This window comes from Elephantulus edwardii, unplaced genomic scaffold, assembly GCF_000299155.1.
Source record: "Elephantulus edwardii isolate Elephantulus edwardi_28Jun2011 unplaced genomic scaffold, EleEdw1.0 scaffold00074, whole genome shotgun sequence".
In the NCBI taxonomy this organism is placed as follows: Eukaryota; Metazoa; Chordata; class Mammalia; order Macroscelidea; family Macroscelididae; genus Elephantulus; species Elephantulus edwardii.
Window position 1 is genome coordinate 14,846,423 of NW_006399824.1, and position 18,056 is coordinate 14,864,478.

At 41.5% G+C, this 18,056-nt stretch overlaps 1 protein-coding gene across 1 annotated transcript in view; it reads left to right on the forward strand.

Annotated features, from left to right (window-relative positions):
- Positions 1–7,323: 7,323 nt before the first annotated feature.
- TMEM26 (transmembrane protein 26) overlaps positions 7,324–18,056 on the forward strand; it is a 64,313-nt gene continuing 53,580 nt past the window's right edge. Inside the window, exon 1 of the mRNA XM_006889030.1 lies at positions 7,324–7,514. Within this exon, the coding sequence (XP_006889092.1) occupies positions 7,324–7,514 (191 nt within the window). The remainder of the gene's footprint in view (positions 7,515–18,056) is intronic.

Consider the following 18,056-nt stretch of genomic DNA (forward strand, 5'->3'; position numbering starts at 1 on the left):
GTGATGTGAATGATTTTCTTATATTTCTAAAAGGTTCAGAAACGCTGTGAATGCCCTCCAGAAATGTGAAACTCAGAGATGAGCCATAAGAGGACACACTTCTACAAGGACAGAGTTGCAGAGTGGACAAGTAGAATGGCGAATAATACCAGCTATTGGGCTTATATTCCTAATACTCCCTTGTTAAAAGTAGTTCGTTGGCTTTATAATCCTATATCCACTTATAATAATGACAGTCAGTGACTTCTTGGTCCCCATAATAACAGGTGATTCCTTAAATCTAATGAAGAAGGACTGACTTTCTAATTATACCTTAGGCATTGATATTTTCCCCATATGCATCGCATATGAATCCCATTGTTTGAAAGTAGTCCAGGCATGGCTTGATAAAGTTTAGGGTAGTATTATATCTATTACATGTTCCAAAAGTATGGTTTTCGTGGAGACATCAGTAATATAACTTCAGGTTATCCTGATATTCCTCCCTGTCAGTTGCTTCCTTTATCTTTCTTAGGGAATGTATACATTGGAGATAATGTTGAATAGAGCAAGGATGAGTTTTAATTAATACTTCCTATGGAGGCATCATTGATTGGAGCCTTGTTGGTTGCATTCATCAGCATAGAACCACAAAAATTTTAAGTTAGTGTAAGGAAGGCAATGGATTTATAACTACCCATGCTAATAATACTATCTCTTGGCATGGAGGAGGAATGGTGGAACCATATCCAAGTTTTCAACATTTTTCTTATTAAAAATACTTATGAAAAATAGGAACTGTGTATTTATTTAGATTATTCATGCGAACATATTAATAATGTTGTTGTTGTTGTTGTTAGGTGCTGTTGAGTCGTAGATGACTCTTATGAACGAAAGAAAGACCTGGGCACTGTTCGGACATAGAGTTTCTGGAGGCAAGCCATTTCGGAAGTGGATGCAGCTCCTGCTTCCAGGCTTGTTTTAGTTGGGAAGCTCCAGCCAACACTATCCACCATGGGTAACCATTACTAGCTCTAAATTTAAAATAAATTAAACCTAATCTAATACACTTGAGCATGTGTTACATTACCTTATGTATTTTTTCTTTTGTAAAATTTTTATTAATTTTAATAAAAGTTTACAGAGGGAAAAAAAGTTTACCCTTTTCATCTCATTCAGACTCTACTGGTTTTGTTTAATGATACTTTGAAGTATAACCTTAGTTGTTACCAGAAAATGAAGGCATGATACTTTTTACAAGAGATGTAGAATATTTTAGGAAAATATTTATTAAGGTTTTTGTTTGCTTTGTTTTAGATTATTGAGCTATTGAATTGGAAGTCTCAAGAAATTTCTCAAAACCTCAAGTCTTTGAAAATGGAATTAGGAATGGATTAAAAATAAGTAAAACTAAAAACTCTTCAATGACAGTTTTATTTTTTTCTATCCAGAGGCAATAGCAGAGAGTTATCTAAACTTTGACAGCAGGAAGAGACAAAGATCTTTGGAAGATCTGAGGTTGCCCCTGCCCCATTTTTAAACTTTTCACCCAGAAAGTTCATCCTAGAGCCCTGAGAAAGAGAAATGCAGGCCCAAACAGCTAGCAAGTAGCCTGGTATTTAGCATTCTCTTGTGAAAATAAAGAATCATAAAGAGCGTTACTATCAGAATGGACTCTGTGAATATCATGAATCAAGACAGAAATAAGACTCCTCTGTAATCATGTCTGAACACAGACGAAACTTGGAAATTGGCCAGGCTATAAAAAAGACTAAACATTCTCCTGTTTAAATAAGATTTGTTAAAGTATCACATAATAGAATTAGCCCTACTTCGTGGCAATATTCAAACTAAAATCTTACTCTTTTAAGTCTTCCCTAAAGCTACCCAACACAAGTCTAAATCCTTTCTAAGTCTTTTCTAATTCTTTTTATGTCCTTCTTCCTGAAACACCCCATGGTTCTCCATAATGTGTACTCTTCTTTTATTGAAAGAGTAATAAATCCAACCTGTTCAAATATGGATATGTTATTGGTGGTGTTTCCCTCAAGGGTATTGGCAAGCCATGGTACTTGGAGAAGAGTGTTGAATATACCATGGACTGCTAGGAGAACAAGTATTGGAACGCCATGGTACTTTTCTGCACTCTTAATATTACTTGTATCACCTAGACTGTTCACCTAGACTAACTTTCTTGTTCACAGAAATAATTAACAATGTTTACCAAACATTTGTTCCAGACACTTCATGTGAATGAACTTATTTGCTCTCTGGTGGCCTAGAGGTAAGAAGTATGTTGTAATCTCAAAAGCACACAGTTTACATCCACCAGCTGGTCCATAGGAGAAGGCTAGGCCATCTCTTCTCATGTGATTTACTGCCTCTGAAAACCACTTGAGGGTCAGCTATGGGTTAGATCCACAGAACAGCATACAACAGTAACAACCTTGGAATAGGCACTTAGTAGATCATGCTTGGAAAAGTAGAGGGTCAGCAAAAGAGAAGCTCCTCAGTAAGATGGTCTGACACAGTAGCTGAGTAGTGGGCATGAGCGTGGCAGAAACTGTGAGGATGGCGCAGGAAAGGGCAAGACTTCAATCTGTTGTTCACAAGGTCACGATGAAGATGTACAAGCACCCAACAACGACAACTACTGCATTTATTAAATGAGGAAACTGAAGTGCAAAGTCACAGCACAGGAGGCTTACCCAGGAGTCTAAGGCAGCTGGTGGACCCTTAAACAGCTGTGGACAATGGTTAAGCTCACCACTGCTAACAAAGACACTGGGAGGTAGAACTCACCCAGCAACGCTGAGTGGAGTGAACAGAGGAAGATCTTGAGATCAACTCCATGTGATTACAGCTGAGAAAACCAGACTGGTTGTTCTGTGGTGTTACAGAGCATCACGATGAGTCAGATTTGACTCATCTACCATGAAGCCTTGCTGGATCTCTGACTTCCACAGAATGCTGACTCCACAGGGAGAGGAGGGGAAGGTCTGCTTCGAAGAAGACCAGTTCTGTCTGGGACTGAGATCAAGGAAAATTTTTTGTTTGTTTGAATTTCTATTTTCCTGAGTGCCCTTCAATGTAGGTGATTCCATGCCACCTTGGAGTATAGCTGATTAGTGTAGTAGGTGATAGCATGATGTGGAAATTTAAATTAACTTGTTGGTACACATTGTTCAATAATTTAGAGGTTTTTACACCTGATTTTAGAAAAAAAAGTATGGCATGGTTTTAAGCTGAATAATCTAACAAAGAAAAGATAGTCCCATTTTAGTTTCTCTGTCCAGTTTTTCTAATGTAATAAAAATAACAGTCCTGTGTGGTACTAGTATCATTGTTGTTTTGTTATTATGTGTTGCTCCAATTTACAGTGAGACAGATGATACAACCTTGTATGCTGAAACTGAGGAAAACCTGAACAGTCTGCTTTAGAAGGTCAAAGACTGCAGCCTTCAATATGGATTGAAGCTCAACATTAAGAAGACAAAGATTCTCACAATTGGGCCAATTGGCAGCATCAGTATGGATGGTGATTAGATTGAGATAGTTAACAGTTTTAGTTTACTTGGCTCCACAATCAACACTCTTGTTACCAGCGGCCGGGAAATCGAGAGACAAACTGCATTGGGAAAGTCAGCTGTCAGGGACCTCTCCAGAGTACTGAAGAGCAACGATGTCAGGCTGGAAACTAAGGTACACCCGATCCAGGCCATAACCTTAGCAATTTCTTGCTATGCATCAGAGAGCTGGACAATGACTAGGGATAGTAAAAAAGAGAATTGATGCCATTGAGCTGTGCTATTGGAGAAGAGTGTTGAATATACCATGGACTGCTAGGAGAACAAACAGGTTCATCTTGGAGAGGGTGAAATAGGGCTGCTCCTTGGAGGCAAGGAATCTGAAGCTTCGTCTGATATTCTTTGGTCCTTGGGGAGGGACATCATGTTTGGAAGGGTGGAGGGACAGGGAAAGAGAGGAAGACCTTCAATGAGATGAATCTATTCCATTACTGGCGTAGTGGGCGTAGGTGTGTCAGAGTCAATAAGGTTGGAACAGGATAGGGCAGGGTTTAATGCTCTTGTACATGTTGTTGTTGTTGTTATGTGCCGTTGAGTTACCTGCGACTCATAGCGACCCTATGTACAACAGCCCTAAACTCCGCTCTGTCCTGAGCCAATCGCACTGTCTCTGACACTCCCATCCCAATTATCCCAGTCACTGAATCAATCCACCTCATAGAGGGCCTTCCTCTCCTGCGCCGTCCCTCCACCCTCCCAAGCATGATGTCCCTCTCTGAGGACCGGTCTCTCCTCACTACATGTCCAAAGTAAGTTAGACGGAGCCTCAGAATCCTTACCTCCAAGGAGCCACCCGGTTTAACCCTCTCCAGGACAAATCTATTTGTTTTCCTAGCAGTCCATCGTATTCTCAATACTCTTCTCCAGCACCACAGCTCAAAGGCATCAGTTCTCCTTCTATCCTCCTTGGTCATTGTCCAACTCTCTGATTGCGAAGACCATGGCCTGTATCAGACGCACATTAGTCTCCAGAGAGACACCACTGCTCTTCAGCACTTTGGAGAGGTCCCTAACAGCAGACTTTCCCATGGCAATGCGCCTTTTAATTTCCTGGCTGCTGGTGCCAAGACTGTTGACTATGGAGCCAAGCAAACTAAAGCTGTGTACAATCTCAATCTCTTCACCATCCATCCTGATGCTGCCGATTGGTCCAGTGGTGAGAATCTCTCGTACACAGGGTAGATATGAGTCACAAGTGACTCGATGACACATACAACAACAACGTGATAAAGCAAAATATCTCCTATCTCCTTACTGCTCATCCCAAGGGTGATCATTGCTGATTCAAGCAATATGAACTCATTGACAACTTCAATTCATATATGTGTATATCATGAGGTGGCCTATTGGCCTAGTGAGGACCTTTATTTTCTTGAAGGCTGATATAGTCCCTCATTTCTACAGAAAACATTTCAAGTCTCCTTCACTTTCAACAAGCAAGGTTGTGTTATCTGCATAATGCAGGCTGTTGATGAGTCTTCCTCTGATCCTGATGTACAGTTTCATAATTTGCTCAACACACAAACTGTTCAGATATGGAGAAATGATGAGTGAATGTGTGTGTGTGTGTGTGTGTGTGTGTGTATAAAATCTCCTCAGGCAAGTTCACTTTCAGGGACCTCCCCAAAATACTTAAGAGCAATGAGGTCGGTTTGAAGACAAAGGTCCACCTGCTTCAGGCCATCATCTTTTCCATCACATATCTGAGAGCTAAACATTGAATAAGTATTAGAGAAGAATCAATGCCTGTGAACTGTGGTGTTGAAGAGCACTGAATATCCCATAGACTGTCAACAGAAGAAACAGATAAATCTTAACAATAACACAGCCAGAGTGCTCCCTGGAGGCAAAGATGGTGGAGCTTGATCTCTTATGCTTTGGACAGGTTGTTAGTAGAAGATATTCCTTGGAAAGGGACATTGTGCCTGGAAAGATGGAAGGAAGGTAAAGTAAAAAAGGGAAGATCCCAAGAGATGGATTGACACAGTGGCAGCAGCAATGGGCTCAAGTGTGACAGAGATGATGAGGATGGCACAGAAAAGGACAGGATTCGGGTCTGCTGTTCACAGGGTTGTTAAGAGTCATACGGGACTGGAAGACACCTAGCAACAATAGTGTGACAATATGTCAAGTGGGTTCTGATCAATTGTCATATATTCAACATGAAAAAAGTATGCTCCATTTTTACACAAGCAAATTGCCAGCTTTCTTCACCCGTGAAGGTGGTTTAAACCAACGTCCTTTTAGGTTAGCAGCCAAACTTTGGTTAAGCTGTGCTAACAACACCTTAGTTAGAAGACTCAAACCAAATCAAGTTCACTGCTAACACTGACCCTCCACTGGATTTCTGAGCATTGAAATCACAATGGGAGGGGGCTGCCCACTTAGTCCACTAGTGGACTGAAACACCAGGCATGCCTGCCTGGTCTTTTAGTTTGCAACACAAAGCTCTTTTAACTAGGTAACTGGAGCTCTTCTTACCAGGAAAGAGGTCTGAAGCCCAGAGCCTTGGGAACGTTGATGAGATTGCAGTTAAGTTAGTTTCAGTTCACTTTAATTTTCAATTGAAATAAAAATGATTTTATCATCCTTGTTGAGACCAAGGAAGTCCAAGTGGGGTCGATCTTTATATAGCAAATCAAACTGGTTTTCCATTTATGAATGATGTAAAGTGTCCTTTTAAGATAAACTTACTTCAATAAGAAATGAAATTCTTTAAAATGTAAACAGTACAGACTTTAGGCGAGGAGAACACAGATCAGGAAGTGCTTTGGGGAAACCAGGACTTGAATTTCCTAATGAGTCCCTGAGGCTAGTGTGTAGGTCTCCACTTCACATGGTCCCCTTTCCCATCTCACTTCTGGCTTTATCCTCTATCTCCTGCCTCATGCCTCCTATATTATTTCAGGAATGTGTAGGGAGAGAGATAGTTGGGGAGAAGGATAAGTGGGGCTGTGAAGGCTAACTTAATAAAGGTGTCTTGGCTTTAAAAAGGCTGTGCCAAAGAGTAGTAGTGACCCTGGCCTCCCCTTTCTCTGAGCAAGGGCTCAGAGGCTTTCAGAAGGCCAGCGCATCTTTCTCCCTCTAGTCTTGGGAAGTTCTGATTCTGCAACGCGGGCAGGAACTTCGCATTTCCCCAAACTGCTTTGGCAGCGAATTCTTTAGCCCTCCTCCTCTTCAGTCCACAGTCACTGGGAGCGCACATACGTGAGCCAAATGTGAGGGAATGAATGTACTGGTGGAGGAGGGAGGAGGTGTCACAGGTGCGCCCTCCCCCCTCTTCTCCAGCCCTTCTCCCTTTGCAGCACCTTGACCTTCAGGCCACCTCCTCCTCCTCCTCTTTCCTTGACCATCTCCGCTGCCGAGCCTTGGGATCCCCCAGGCTTCACAGGAGGCCGTGGGTTGGCAGTGAGAATGGGGATTGAGGGGGGGCTGCAGGATGGAGACTGGCTCCGGGGCTGGGGAGGGGGCTGGGCTGGGCTGGAATATAACGCCCTGCAGCCTCTGCAGCGCGGCCCCAGACTCCCCGGAAAGCAAGCAGTCCCAAAAAGCTGGGCTTGGACTCCCCCTTTTTAGAGAGTTCTCAGGAAGTTCGGGGGAGGGGCGACCGGCACTCTCTGGCTCCACAGGCCACCGAGGGTGAGGAGGGACAGCAGTGGCGGCAGAAAGTCCCCGGCGGGCTCGCTTCTGCCACGTCCCCGCCCCCGGGGCGCTAGGGCCGGGTCTGCGGGGCGCACGGGGCGACCGCCGGGGCGGCATGGAGCCGCTGGTCCTGCTCAACGCGCTGGCCACCCGGCTGCTCTTCGTGCTGCACTCGCTGGTCGGTGTCTGGCGAGTGACCGAGGTGAAGAAGGAGCCCTGGTTCTGGCTGCTCGCCTTGCTCAACCTCTTGCTGGTCCTGGAGACGGCGCTCACTCTCAAGTTCAAGCGCGGCCGCGGCTACAAATGGTGAGTGCGCCCCGGGGCTGGGGTAGTGCGCGGGGCGCCAGGGTGAGGTGGGGGTTGCTGGCTCGGAAAACCTCATGGTGGTGACTCTTACCTCAACCCGAGTCCCCCAGAATGCTGGGGTTTCCATCCTGGTTCGGACTCCCTTTGTCCTCAGCGAGAGCCTCTGAGGGGCATGGGATGCTTGCGTGGCTCCCGGTCATGCCCGGGTCACCCCTAGGTTTCGGGATGAGGCTGCGTTGGCTGGCTCTATGCGCGCTTTCTTACCTCACATCACTAAGGTTCAGTTTGGGGAACTTGGAGACAAAAAAGGACGAAAAGTGCTTGCCTGGGGTGTCATGGGGAAAGATTGGAGCTGGCAGCTCTGCTTTCTGAGTTTGGGGTATGAGGGTGGGCGGACGCCCTTCTCTGATCCTAGAAGACCGTTGGTCTTGAGCGCCAGGCAGCCTTTCGTGGCGAGAAGCGCCCCCCCCCCGCCCCCCAGAGTGTCCTTCAGTGGCTTCCTCCCGCTGGTTTTGGGTTGGTGAGTTCCAAGCTTGGCTGCTGGCCAAACCATCTCGCCTGATTCTTTTCAATTCTGGTAGCTGGATCAGCAGGTAGTGATTTAGATTCAACCTGCACGTGCGAGAGAGATTCTGCTCGGTGCTGCTTTTTCAATACCAAAGGCTCGAAGGAAGAATTGAGAAAAAGATTAGTTGCCATTTACTATGAAGAGCGCTTCCCGCCTCCCCCCCCCAAGAGCATTTTCACTCCAAACTTACCAAATTAGACCTCTCCTTTATTAATTTAAAGAAAGACCAAGGCTGTGTTCATTTTTTTGTTCATACTCTTCTTTTTCCTTCTTTGTCCATACTTTAATCAATGAGAAAATTATTCATGCATGATGCTGGTTTGAATGCAAGGAAGAATAAAATATTATCCTCCCTTCCCCAACTGAAGTTCTTGAAACACAAGAGGTGTCACTTGGAAAGCTCATAGAAAGACCCTCTTAGCTTCCCAAATAAGACTTCTTGTTAAGTTTTAGTTATATGCCACTGGGTCCAGTAGGATTCCTAACAACCTTACAACAACAGACTTGAACCTTGTCCTGTCTTCATCATCTCTGACACATTTGAGCCCTTTGCTGTAGTCACTGTGACAATCCAGCACCTTGAGGGTCTTTTCCTTCACTGACCCCTCCACCTTTTAAGCATGTTGTCATTTGTTCATTCAGCATTTAGTTTTTACTGAGATTCTTTTCATTTATACTGAGTGTCTTTAATGTACTGCAATAGAGATGACTTAATGACATTAGGATGATGTCTAACACTGAAAAATTTTGTGAGTGTAAATAGTCCATCCATCAGAATTCTAGGAGAAATGTCAGCCTCTGACTGCAGTTCAACAGCCCTCTCTTACGCTATGTCAAAAGCCCACTCTAGTTGTGTGACTATGCTCTTGCCAAAGGAGCTTCCCCTCCTGTCTCTAATAAAAGTGACAACTCATTTGAATAGACATGTAACTTGTAACCCAAAAATAAGAACGGATTTGAGGCAAAAGCAACTGGTCAGTCTTGGGTCAGGTTAGGTAGAGCGTATAGTGGTACTTTAGAGTGTGAGCCTTGTAACTAAGCAGATTATACATGAGTCTTTGGGCTTTCCTACTACCTATTTTCTGTTAGACTCTGAGTTAGTTATTTAACCTCTCTGACTTCTAGTTTTCTCATCTGTAAAATATTTCTCTCCTGTGGTTTTTGGAAAAGTAGATGAGGTATTATATATTGATGGTCAGTGAATGAAATGCCAACTTTTTCCAGATTGTTAAAATTTCCGAGTCAACTGGACATATTTTCTGTCTTTATGTTTGTAAAAGTCAAGCCAATTTACTTGAGGGACTACCAAGAAACGGCTGGTTCAGAGGAAAAGAACGGGGTGGGGGGAATCTTAGCTTTTTATAAGAACAGCACTATCATGCATTATATATTGTAACAGCTGCTGCCTAGATTACTTGCTATACATCAGAAAGCTGGACAATGATTAGGGATGATAGAAGGAGGATTGATGCCTTTGAGCTGTGGTGCTGGAGACGAGTATTGCATGGACTGCTAAGAAAATGAACAGTTTCATCCTGGAAGGGTTAAACCAGGCTGCTCCTTGGAGGCAAGGATTCTGAAGTTTCACATACTTTGGACATGTTGCAAGGAGGAACCAGTCCTTGGAGAGGGACATCATGCTTAGGAGGGTGGAGGGAAGGCTCAGAAGAGGAAGACCCTCTATGAGGTGGATTGTGACTGGGGTAATCAGGATGGGTGTGTCAGAAACAGTGAGATTGGCACAGGACAGAGGAGGGTATAGGGCTGTTGTACATAAAATCGCTATGGCAGGTGACTCAACAGCACATAACAACAACAACAGCTGCTTAGATTGATATCTGAAAGTAACGAAAGAAGAAAGTTGATAGAATTGGCTTATAGAATCTCAGGAAGAAATGAGCAAGTGATGGAAATAGACATATGATTAGGAACACTTTTGTTCTCCTGAAGTTTCCAAGCATGGCTGAGCCTGCAAATATGATCATTTGTTTCCAGGATAAAATCCACAGCTGTGCTGCCAACTCAGAGGCCTTCAGTTCAAACTCACCAGCTAACTGCTCTATGGGAAAAAATATAGGCAGTCTCTTCTGCTGTGACTTACTGCCTCTGAAAACCCATTGGAAGATAAGATATGAGTAGGTTCCAGCTTGAACGGATGCAGCAACAACAAAACTCTATCATAGGTTTAAGGGGAAAAAAAGACTGAGCAAAAACATTTTCTCAAAATGTAGAGAATTATCCTTGAAATAACAGGGTAACAATTATAGGCTTTAGGTACATTTCCTTTCAGCACTGAGGTTTTCTCGGAAAGCAAAGGGTTTTTGTTTTATTTTGAACTTTTTTTATAAGAGAACTTTTCCATTAGGATGATCTTGGCTGATGTGCTAAAGATTAGATGGTATGTAAATTGTATATGGAAAATTATCAATATTTTGATATACAGATCCATGTGGAGCTCTAAAAAGCTAGTTGTTGAGTTGATTCAGACTTACTGTGGCCCCATATGTGTCCAAGTACAGCTGTACCTCAATGGGTTTAGATGGCTGGCTTGTTGGCAATAGACTCTGTGACGTTTCTTTCAAGGTACTTGTGGATGGTTGGCAGCAAAGCAACTCAGAGACTCTGTGTCCATCATTATGTTGTTGTTGTATGAGTTGGAACCAACTCATAGCTGACTGTCAAGCAGATATTCAGTAGCTGTGGGTCATGGGAGATGGTCCATCTTTCTCCTGAAGAACAGTTGGTAGATTTGAACTTGAACTGCCTGCCTTTGAGTGAGCAGCATGGCTCCTTAACCACTAGGTTACTAGACCTCCCTATAGATCAATATAGACCAATAAACATGCATTCTGACCCATTAGTCAGCCATTTTTAAATCTTACCCATTGAACCAAAACTTCTCTTATGTAAATACATATATACGAAGATATTCCTAAACGTATTGTGATGGGAAAGTCTGCGGTTAGGGACCTCTCTAAAGTACTCAAGAGCAACGGTGTCTCTCTAGAGACTAAGGTGCGCCTGATACAGGCCATGGTATTTGCAATCATTTGTTATGCATCAGAGAGTTGGACAATGACTAGGGAGTATAGAAGGAGAATTGACGCCTTTGAGCTGTGGTGCTGGAGAGGAGTATTGAATGTACCATGGACTGCCAAGAAAACAAACAGATTCATCGTAGAGAGGGTTAAACCAAGCTGCTCCTTGTAGGCAAGGATTCTGGGGCTTCGTCTGACATACTTTGGACATGTTGTAAGGAGAGACAGATCTTTAGAGAGGGACATCTTGCTTGATAGAGTAGAGGGACAGCACAGGAGGGGAAGACCCTCTATGAGGTGGATTGATTCAGTGACTGGGGTAATCGGGATGGGTGTGTCGGAGGCAATGAGATTGGCATAGGATAGAGCACGGTTTAGGGCTGTTGTACATAGGGTCACTATGAGTCACAAATGACTCGATGGCACATAACAACAACAACAACAGTAGTTGTGGTAGTTATGTACTTTAGAGTTCTAGAACCTGGACAGACTCATAGCTAACTCTCCAGCTATTAGTAGAGAAAGAACAAAATGTAACTGCTCGAAGAGTTTCCATTGTACATTAATAGAAAACCAAACCTTAAAATTATCAAGATAGATTCTAACTCATAGAGGCCTAATAATAAAGAGTGGAACTGCCCAATAGGGTTTGGTCTAGCGGGAAGAAGCTGTGCTACAATGCCAAAGACCAGAAGTTTGAATCCACCAGCGGGTCCTCTGGAGGAGGATGGACAGTGAGATTTACTGCCTTTGAAAGCTCACTGGAGGGTCCGCTGTGGGTTGCTTCTGACTCAAGTTGATGGCACACAACAACAAGACAATGCATTTTGTTGTTACAGAATATTATGCAGGTGTCAAAAATCATAAGTTTTGATTTTAGCTACTGACCTGCTGAATATCTGTAATATATTTTAAGAGAGTGAAAATACAGACTATGTATATTATGGTCTCAACGTATAACAAATAAAATTGATCTGTAAAGAGTTTCTTTCACTTATATATTCCATTTAGGTACAATATCATTGTATACAAATAACATTTATTTATTTGTATAATCAAAGAGAAGGAGAACGAGAATGAAAACAAAAGCAAGAGGAAGAAAGAGAACATCTTCCCATATTGCAAATAAATGCACAAAGAGAACACTTGAATAGTGGACTTGACTGTGTATCCACATAAGGGGAACATTGCCGAATATTTTTTCTGTCATTAGCTCCATAAATCATTTGTGAATTGTAGGGAGTGGTTTGAATATAGTTATTTTTTATAACAATCTTACACCTTTGCCCAAATAAATAAATTCTACAGAAATCATGGAAAAGTAAATAGAAAGTGTCAACTATAAAATGTAAATGTTCAAGGAATGTAGCAAACACATTACACTTGTCCAAGGAATGTTTCTCTAGCTAACCTTTGGAAAAGAAAAATGGAACCAGAAATGCTGAGCTGGCTGCCTAGGGACAAGCAACATTACATCAACACACTAACTTGCCAGTTGGAGGAGTTTAATTTGTTGCAATCCTATATCATAGGGAGGCAGAGCCAAAGGCACATACCTTGTTAAACTCAATAAATGCATGCTAGTAGTATTTTGTTCTTTCCCTTCGACTTTTATTTAGTTAAGTGAATATCTGCATTTTCACTTACATGTCTACAAAACATGAAATTACTATCACTCTGCTTAAATTTTCTATTCTTTCAAATTCTCTATTGACTGGGAAGCAGTCCAATGGACCTTTTGAGTTATTTTTAGGTAAAATCAAATAAAAGGCATTATTTCAGTTGCATTCTAGGCAATAGTGATAAAATATTCCTTAGAGAAATAGAAAATTACCAAGATTATGACAAGTCTGAAGCTTGTTCCCTTAAAAGCAAGAAGAATCTGAAAATAAGTAGAAATCTAAGTTGACTTTGCTGGCAGAAGTACAGCGTTTTAAACACTTAACTGTCGTCACCAGAAGTTTTAGAATACAAGGGAAATATAATTGAGTTAGCAGAAATACCTCACCTATTTGATCATCTTCTTTTTTTTTCTCTTCCATTATCTTTTCCTTTTTCAAAAGGACAATTAGAAAACCATTGGTTGAACTACCTGATAAGTAAAAATGACACTATGCTGCTAGATAGGAAGAAGAAACACGAAACAAACACTTTTGTAATTATAAAACCAAAGGAAGGCTATTAAGTATACATACATGTGATAATACAAATGATCTTAAATATTTAATATTATATCCCAAACTCTTCCAAGTATCTCCACATTCGCACCCAATTTTATTCTGATGACAGTTGTAATGTGTCTAAGACGTGTTTCCTAGTTTTAGATAAGGAAACTTGAGGCACAAGAACTGTGGAATCATTTGCCCAGGAACACTCAGATGGCAGCTGGGAATGCAGAGATGTGGAGTTCATGTTCTTATACACCACACTCTGTAATGGGTCATTGGAGAAAACAGGTGATGCGCAGGCTGAGTGGCTGTGAGGGGCTGGATAGAAGGTACTTTACTACATTTGAGATGTAGCAGAAAACAATGGGTACATTCTACATCAGAAGAAATGTATGAAGATCATGTTTAAGTTGAACTTTGATTCTGCAGATGAGTGTAGGAAATTTGAACAGAATTTCTCTGGAGGAAGCACAGAGCTTCAGGATCGAGTGTTTGTTAGGTCACAGGGTTTGTCCCGGTATTGAGATATCAGAGCTGAGCGAAACAGGTAAAATCCTGCCCTTTGTTGAGCTCACATTTTAGTCAGTTATTGGATTGTGTCATGTCATCGAGTTGATTCTTACACAGAGAACTCAGAAAATAAAACAATTAAGTATTTAACCATCAAGTGAGTGAGCCAGTACCATTAAGCAAGTTCTAAAATGAGTGGTCAGAGATGTGAAATACTCGGTGACTAAGACGTGTTTGGGCATGAAGAAATATGCAGGGGAAGGGTCAGTGGCCATCTTGCTGAAGAGAGACCACTGAGCTGAGGGCATAGTGAAGAAAAAGAACCAGGAAGAGTCCCAGGTACAAGAGAAATACCAGAGAAGGAAAGAGTGCAGCATACATGGCGCCGTTTCTGACATAATCTAAAAAGAGACACAAAGACAGACTTTGTCTCACACTCATCCTAGTCTCTCTCTTCCTTAGCCACTGCCACCAAGTGAGAAATTCTCCTGATATTTTGTAACTTCTCCATCTATCATTTGGTTCGCTGTATGTTAGAAATGCTCTGGTGGCTTACAACTGGAAATAGCAAAGGTGAATTAGACAAAAGACATCTTCTAATTTCATCTCAAATTTAAACTAATTGGAAATAATAATAATAAAAACAAGAATTTTTCAAAAAATTTTTTATTACTCAGTTGCATTTGCAAAGCTAAGCAAGAGAAGTTGAAAATCTCGACTTGACCAAATACATACCATATGAAATCTGATCTTGATTAACAACTTTTGGGCAGCGTTGAAGAATTTTTCAGGATGATGTGATTCTAGAACATTTGATAATGTGCCTCTTTCTTCCCCAAAAACGTTTATAAAAATACCAGAGAAATAGTTGGATAATAAAGAGCTTTCAACCTCCCTAATCTTTTTGTACCCCAGAGAAGATAAGTTGGAGGGAGCAGTTTGGGAAGGACAACGAGTGCCTGTCACATGGTCTTTTTAGAGCACAGGACATTCTCCTAGAAGATAAACTGTTACCCTCCTCTTCATATTAGCTGTCCAGATTTCCTGAAACAGCTCTTTAAATTTTTAGTTATTCCAGTAACGCTTTCCTCTGTTCATTGAATTCAAAAGTTCTGCCTATTTTATTTATTCATTATCTTCTTGACAAAGTTTATGTGTTTTTTATCAAAAGCCATGAGCTCAATGGGAAAAACACAATTATATATAATTTTGTAATATTAAGTGATAACTTTCAATCTTATCATCAAATGACTTTGATTTTTTTCTTAGTACTGTGTTTTACTCTGCAAAAAAAATCATATTCTTTACCTTCATGGTGGACTTGGATCTATAGTAACATTGAGGATGAGAACTTAGAAAACCAAACCGTTCATTGTATGGTAACCCTGCTTGCTTCTTGAGTGTGCTCAACAGAGACATTTAGAACTGATAAATATTTGTTACTATTTTGTAGTTTCTTGTATTTGGATGTAAAACAAAGTGCAAATTAGTGTGGGCAACTCTCTTGAGTTAGTATAAATATATAGTTAACTTTAAATTTCATATATTTTGGTGGGTTGTGACAATGACATTATTATGCATTCCACATCAAGACAAATCAGAATAATTTGACTTTTCTTCCAATAGTGGAAAATTCATGTTTCTATTAAGGTTTCTTCTTTCAATGTGTATGTCTCTTAAGATTCTGGAAGTTTCTCTGAAGAGTTAAGCCTCTGGTATATAAGTAATTTTGTTAATGAAAATCAATATGTCTACTCTTGTATTTTAAAGTAAAAGGACTTTAAAATGTCAGTATAAAAACTACATTTTGAAATTGATATTGAAATAATGTTGAGGACAAATAGATTATTTACCCAGATTGACAAGGGACTACTGATTCAGTGCTCTTTATCTGAATATAAGCCTACCCATAGGGAGGTCTGATGGCCTCCAGGTAAGGAGCTATATTGCCAACAAGAAGGCACGATGTTTGAACTCCCTACCTCTCCACAGGGAAGAAGGTGTGCAGTATCTTCTTGTACTGTTTACAGCCTCTGAAAACTAACTTAAGGGTCAGCTTGTGAGTTTTTACTTTAAGAGCTATAACAGCAACATATTTATTTAAGGAGTGAAGTTATGTTTTTTTATCTTCTGCTTTTTTCTGACCGACCCCCAATAAGCGGTTAATGTACAACTGATTTAAGGTTTTGGTCTCGTTAGAGAAAACCAGTAATCTTTAGGTGGGGAAAGGTTCCGTGTAGTATTAGTGCTGTCGCTAGTCCTGGTCAGGTCCTGTAGGATTCCTTTGCCTTTGTCCTCTCCTTATTTGGCCTCTGCTTTCAGAGGCACACTTTCACGGACCTGAAACAGCCTCATATTGGCTATGTAATGATCTGACAGTCTTTTACTAACAGAGATAATGACGAACATCAGAGGAGAATGAAGTGGATGCTGTTGATGGCAATAGAAATGGTGACACTCATCAGTACTAAGCATTGACAAATATTTCATGCTTGCTTTATATCTGTTAACTCATATGATCTTCACTGTGCCCCTATGAGATAGTTATATCTGTTGCTGTTTTAAATTGAAGACACTACTGCAGAGAAAAGCTAAGTTACTTATCCAAGGTTATGTTGTTGTTGTTGTGTTGTGCAGAGTTAGAACCGACCCACAGCTGACCCTACAGTGGGTTTTCAGAGGAAGTTAATCACACAGGAGGAACTTGCACATCCTTCTCCCGAGGAGCAGCTGGTGGCTATGAAAATGTCTCATAATATTAATTCCTAACATTTGTTGAGTACTGAAGTTTATTGAAGTGGGCATTTGTGTTGCATGCATCATCACATTATTCAGTTTTTACAGTAGCCCTAGAGAGATATTACTAATGCTTCTACTTGCAGATAAGGAAACCAAGGCTTAGAAACCTAAAGGATTACCAGTCCCAAGATTGCCAATGGTGGGTGAACTAAAAACTGAGACAGGTAAATATTTGATGTTTCTGTTGTTGTTGTTGTTATGTGAACCCTGCTCTATCCTGAGCCAGTCTCACTGTCTCTGACACACCTACCCTCATTTCCCGAGTTATTGTGTCAATCCATCTCATCCAGGGTCTTCCTGTCATGAGCTATCCCTTGTCCGGTAGATAGCATGATATTCATCTCCAGAGACTGGTCCCTCCTGGTTACATGCCCAAAGTATGTGAAACAGAGTCTCAAAATCCTTGCCTCCAAGGAACAGATTGGTTTCACCCTTTCCAGGACAGGCCTGTTAGTTCTCTTGGAAGTCTGTGGTATGTTCAGTATTCTCCTCCAGCATCACAACTTAAAAGAATAATTTTTTTCCCTGTCATCCTTGGTCATTGTCCAGCTCCCTGATGCATAGCAAGTAATTGTGAAGACCATGGCCTGCATCAGGCACACCTTAGTCTCTAGACTGACATCCTTGCTTTTCAGCATTCTGGAGAAGTCCATTACAAAGGATTTTTCTAATGCAATTCATCTTTTATTTCCTGACTATTAGTGTCAAGACTGTTGATTGTGGAACCAAGCAAACTGAAATTGTTAACAATCTCAAATCTGTTCTCTTTTGGTCAAGATGCTGCCAATTGGCCCAGTGTTGAGATCTTTGTTTTCTTGATGTTGAGCTTCAATTCATATAAAAGACTATAGTCTTTGACCCTCTGTGGCATATACTTCAGGTCCTCCTTGGTTTCAGAGAGTAAGTTTTCTCATCTGCATAACACAAGTTGTTTTATTGTTGTTGTTGTTGTTGTTGGATTTTTTTGCCCGAAGTGGCTGGCTGCAGAGCGGACTTGCTAGATGAATTAGGGGTCTCTGCCCAGAGTTTGCCAGCATTTGGGTGTGCCAGAATGGTAAAATACTGAAATGTTTGGGCACGCCTGGAGGATAAGGGCGAGTGTCTCTCCTGAGTTTCTGTGTCAGCTGGGTGGATGCGGCCTGTTGAGCCTGGAAGAGAGGCAAGTGGGGAACACTGAGGTGCTGGTGACTTTCTTTTTGCCCCAAGCTGGTGGCCTCAGAGCAGTCTTGATATATGAATTTGGGGTTTCTGGCCCAGAATTTGCCAGTGTTTGGGAACGCTGGAATGGTAAAGTACTGAAATGTATGGACATGCCTGGAGGATAAGGGCCCTCAGGCCTGTTTTTCATTGTTTTTTGGTTAAACATTCTTCTAGTTCGTATAGCCCTGGTCTGTCCACTTGCTGAACACAGGTAACTTGTGGTTGCTGTGAAGCTGAACACTGTGACACTGATGTGTCA